Here is a 5,116-nt window from a genome sequence, read left to right on the forward strand (position 1 = left end):
GGGACCGCGTGATGCTCACTGTGCCTGGTTGGAGACACTACAAGATATGGCTGCCAACCGATGTCAGTGGCGTTCTTGTTGTCAGTTTCTATCCAGATTGCCTAAGTGAATGTCTGGAGGTTTAGGCACCTCGGAATGATTGTAGTAAGCTAGCACTAAGCCCTCTCTCCGTCCACCTTCATTCTTTTCTTTACACTAAAGCTTTCAATTAACTCATGGTTGTACGTCAGTGAAGCAGGTGCGTTGAACAGTGATGTCATGTTGTTCGTTCACCACCGAATATACACAAAACCAGCCAATCGCAGCGCTCTGTCTCTCCCATAACCCCCAGAATTTTCCATTAACTCATTATGCTTCACTTCACCAATCATTTTCGAACTTGGGGATTACTAGTTATGAATAGTTGTAATGCACTGAGTCACGACACATTTACACAAGTAAAATTCTAATCATCTTGCGACTTGTTTCGGGTATTAACAATTTTTGAACGCTTCTACTTGATGCCTGTGGAAGCTATCTATGACCTTTGTTTTTCCCCCTTGAATCACAGCGATCCCAATCCGTCCATAGGTCTGTCTTGTTAACTAAGATGTTCTTGCTTAAATAAGAACTTTGTTTTCGGATGGAATACCGTTTTGGACTGGTCAATATGTATTAGTGCCAGTCACACACACTATTTGTAATCGGTCCAAAGAAAAGCGTTAGCTAATGAGGTGCGTCGCGTTAATTTAATGGGGGGAATTACTGTGCATGTGTGTGTGTGCATGCATGATAAACGGATCAGCGACGCTAATGCAGCTTTGTTTCGGTCGATTAGCCCCCTCAAAGTACATGATCATCATCGTCGCAGCCTTCTTCACGCAACCTAATCATTCCCTCGGCCTGAGTGAATACCCCAGTCCAATTACCGATCGTCAAAACTAATCCCTTTTTCATTCAATGTGGCCGAGAACGCGCGCGCACAAACGCGCCGCGCGAATGGCTACTGTCCTGTGAATATATTGGCTGCTATGCGTTATTCGATCACATGACTTTGCTGTTGCTGATATTTTTCCTGTCTATTCTGAGACAACGACGGTGGGTGATGTGAACCCATGTTGTTGCTGTATCGGTGTGGTTGTTTTTGATTCCTGGACTGATTGGCAGGATTCTTTATTCGTTTCGGTTACCGTGTACCACTCAACAAATCACAAGGGATCATATATTTATCGCCCCGCATTCAAACGAGGAGTGAAGCTGGCGAAATACACTCATTTGCAAACAAACTTGGGTTTTTTTGAGAGACCCACATGGAACCCAGCTGAATCTCTCGTTTGTGATGTTTCCAGGCAATTCCGAATGTGCTGCACAAGACCGCCTCATTCGAGATATTGTGATACATGTATATTCGTAATGCACTACTCATAAGGTTGCAACTTCATGGGGAGGACTGAAGTTCTTTGTCTGTGATGAACCCAAATATTATCGAAATCTCATAATGCAGATACGTTAGACTGTTTGTCAGATTGACTGCAAAAGCATTTCACCTCAACTAATAGGAATGAATGTTGTGGCGAATTTCCAACTTCTGTTAAACTAACCCCTACCTGTAGGGTCCCCTCCAACATGGGACTTCCCCTCTGTAAGGATCACGATAGCATCTGGTGTTTGCGGGACTCGGTGTAAAATCACCCCAAAATGGCGGTACGCCTGGGCGAGGCCGTGAAATCCCTCTCCTTGCATACCCCTTTCTCGAATTACTACCTTACAACAGATATCAGAGGTGGAGAAACCGTTCCGCTAGGATGTCCGCCCATCATTGAATTGAACACCACAGGATCACAGATGTCCAGTATGGCCTTCAGGAAGGCAAGCTAAAACGATCGCGCTGAAGTCATGGTCACAACATGAGGGAAAGTCTTACATTAGCGAGCTCCATATACAACTATGCGGTCGTATTGAAGATGCGATGGTTGCGGTGTTAGTCATCATACAGAGTTTGCATTGTAAATTAGCTGCACAGCTCGCCTCTTCTAACAATCCTATGCGTGTTCGGGCACTCTCATCAATCTAGCTGGGTTTTGGAGTGTCAGTTAAACGAACGAGTATTGTACTCTTATTAAAACCTTAAAATTGGACCTGTTTGACTGTCATCTTTTCCTCAATCACTTTGGAATTGAAGCGCTGAGTAACAACTTATAAGAATCAACTCCCCCTCACAGACCGCCTGATTCATTGCACAACCTTGACACAGTATTTGCGAATTCACAATACTACTCATAAGCTTGTTAACTTCCTGTTTCCTCCATATTCATTTAGGGAACAGTCATGTACAAAATGGACGCAATGTATTTGATTTTGGTCAGCCTTTGAGTCACGAGAACCTTACTTTCGGATATTGACTGAAACAGCATTAGCTGAAAAACATTTAATGCTGGACAACGCGAAATCAGTTTGGCTGGAAAACAGCGATGAGTTACGGAACACCTTGAGTCAAATCGGAGCAAAAGCTAACTTAGAAACCGACATTTAGTACTGGTTTAAAAATACATTTACAGATAGTTTACGGGGATAACGGGGTAATAGGCAAGATAGAATTGGTTAGAATTCAAAGGTGTCTCTGCTCTTTCGCTCTCAAAATGGTCGCTAATTGGTCGAGGTAATTTGAGTACCTTGTGCGTTTAGGTTTATCAACAAATGCTGATCCCTAAACACAACGTGGTTTCAGTCCCACTCAGTCTAAATCCACTCATCGTTATTTGAGTTGATCGTTTGAATCCTGGTGGTGGTTTGCCAGGTGAATCACAGAGGTATTATTTGCGGGAGCCAGATGACGAGTTTCTTGTGGAGGGTGGATACTAACCAACGATCGAGTGGTTACTCTGATGTGTTGAATAAAATTCCACACTTCGTGAGCAGGTTGTTCTTTATTCTTGGAAAACGCAGCGGTTCCCGCAGACTGACGCTCATCAGGCAGTGGGTTGGAAGATATATACTCTGAGTAAATAGCTGCAAGCTGCTAAGTAGCCCATGACAGTTGTTTGTGTTGGCGATGTAGAACAGTAAACACTCCGTCTTCTTGGTGTTGACGGCCTCGTGTGAGTGACCGACGTAACTTTACCCGTGTCTTAAACAGCTGCTGTTCACAGATAGCGGTCAGGTGATAGGCTCGCACAGATAAAAACCTGACTGAAATTTCAGCGAGTTTCCCTGATTTTCCCTATGACTTCCCAGTACAGCTGTTTTCAGCTCACGTAAGGGACCGAGTTTCATTATGAATAATCTTTTATGAGGTGAATATTCGTTTTTGGTCGATCTTCTTGGTTGTTTTCTTTACAGAAAGATGAGCGCTTTCCTTGGGGTTGATTTGTCTTGAACTAACGTTGGAATCCTGCGTGTCCAAAACTGTAGTGATAAAAAACCTTGAGTATCAGAGTGAGGACTATTCAATCTCGTCTTCTTCAGTCGCGATTGCGTGTACATTTTGAATATCCGCTGTGAATATATCCATTTTATTTGCAGCTAAACTAGAATGGCAGCTTTTGCTCTCATGGCCACCGCTTTGGACTTTATTGCAAAGTATAAGTGTAGTACACATGGGCCAGACTTTCCCGGCGACTAGACGGGGTCACTCCTGCTACCTAAGTTTACAGCACTACAACTACCATGGGAGTCGAGTCTCTTCGTGTCAGCAATGCCCAAATTTCGGGCTTACTTATCAAGTTTCCTTTGTCAGTTTGATGGTCTTTGTCGATGAAAATACGGGTTATTCCAAACTGCCACGAGAGGACCCACCGCCGTATCTGAAAAGTCCTCAAATACCAATTTGTTTTCACTTCTGAGAAACCAGTTTCATCGTGTTCCATTTGCCGTCAACGCGTGGCTGATAGATGGAACTGACTGAACTGTCTACCAGTTCAACTGCAAGCGTATTCGGGTCGTTAGTTTCGCCGGTATTTTTACAATATCACTATTTGTTCCCACTTCATACGTCACTACAGCAAGTGGCATTTGCACATCTGCACTCACTCCACACAAAAACAGCTAGGCTGAAAGCCAAATGATAGTCAGCTCTATGTTGCGTTTCCGTGCACCCAAAGGAACCTGTAACCATGGCTGTTGGGGATGCACTTCAAGTTGGACTGACCACTGAGATGAAGTTAGCCCACTGTCACTGCCGTCACTATCATCTCCGTCTTCACCCACGTTCTCACTCCCCTCTTCATCTTCCTTGTTGTCATCATCAACCTTGGCGGTGGTGGCGGCACCAGTAACGCCAGCCTCATTGACCATACACCGTGGATCGGTCCAGCATCGTTCCGAAAGCCATCGTGATAGGTATACATAGAAATCTTCGGTTTCACTTTGTGCTAGCCCAATTCTATTCCATTCCGAACCCAGTATTAGTATCAGTATTCCAGCCAACCTAGACTTCAACGGCCGACTCTCCTGCTCTGTGTATCGATCCTACTGTCATCAAGCGTAACACCGACAACGCAAACAATGGCCTCAGCACTGAACGGGTTGCGTACAAAACAACTCCTTCGAATCAACTAAATATAACAGGTGATCACTTTGGTGGCACGAATAATTGGACAGAAAAATGCTCTCTCTAATGGGCGGTAGGGAAAAAAGCCCGTGCCACAGGGCAATATCCACCGGATGATACGAGAAGCGAACGATTGGATTTGTAAATTTGAATTTGTAAATTACAGTGATCGGTGATGGCGCCAGTGACAGTACACCCTCGTGCGTGTTCGTGTGTAACTGGAGGTTGAATTGGCTCGGTCTCCTGGGTGTGCAGTCGGTTCTGTTGTTTGGATGCGCCAGAATATCACGAAACATGTTTGTGGACCACAGGCAGTGTAACAAACAGGTTTAGGTGTGATTTTTGAGTGACGGGCGAAAGCGGTTGTCATGACAAAGTATACGGGTAATAACGGTGATACCATACGGAAATCGGGGGGAATTCACAATTGCGTGTCTTCCTTTTTCGGTGCATTAGTAACTGTAATCCTGCATTTGGGGGGTGTCGAAAATCTTGACAGAAAATGGGGAAATCTAGAGGCGACCATGTCTTGTACTACATTATACTATACTATACTATACTATACTATACTATACTATACTATACTAT

General features: G+C 44.3%; 2 protein-coding genes across 2 annotated transcripts in view; one reads left to right on the forward strand and one right to left on the reverse strand.

Moving 5' to 3' along the window:
- The window catches only part of T265_14489 (hypothetical protein), a gene marked incomplete at both ends in the record, with an annotated part of 81,418 nt that overhangs the window by 73,013 nt on the left and 3,289 nt on the right, over window positions 1–5,116 (forward strand). The gene's annotated exons all lie outside the window — the stretch shown is intronic.
- Window positions 4,024–4,272, reverse strand: T265_08158 (hypothetical protein; the record flags this gene model as incomplete). Its single annotated transcript, XM_009173878.1, has 1 exon — window positions 4,024–4,272. The coding sequence occupies one exon, from the start codon at window positions 4,270–4,272 to the stop codon at window positions 4,024–4,026; it is 249 nt and encodes an 82-aa protein (XP_009172142.1).

The sequence above is a fragment of the Opisthorchis viverrini genome (genome assembly GCF_000715545.1).
Source record: "Opisthorchis viverrini unplaced genomic scaffold opera_v5_204, whole genome shotgun sequence".
NCBI lineage: Eukaryota > Metazoa > Platyhelminthes > Trematoda > Opisthorchiida > Opisthorchiidae > Opisthorchis > Opisthorchis viverrini.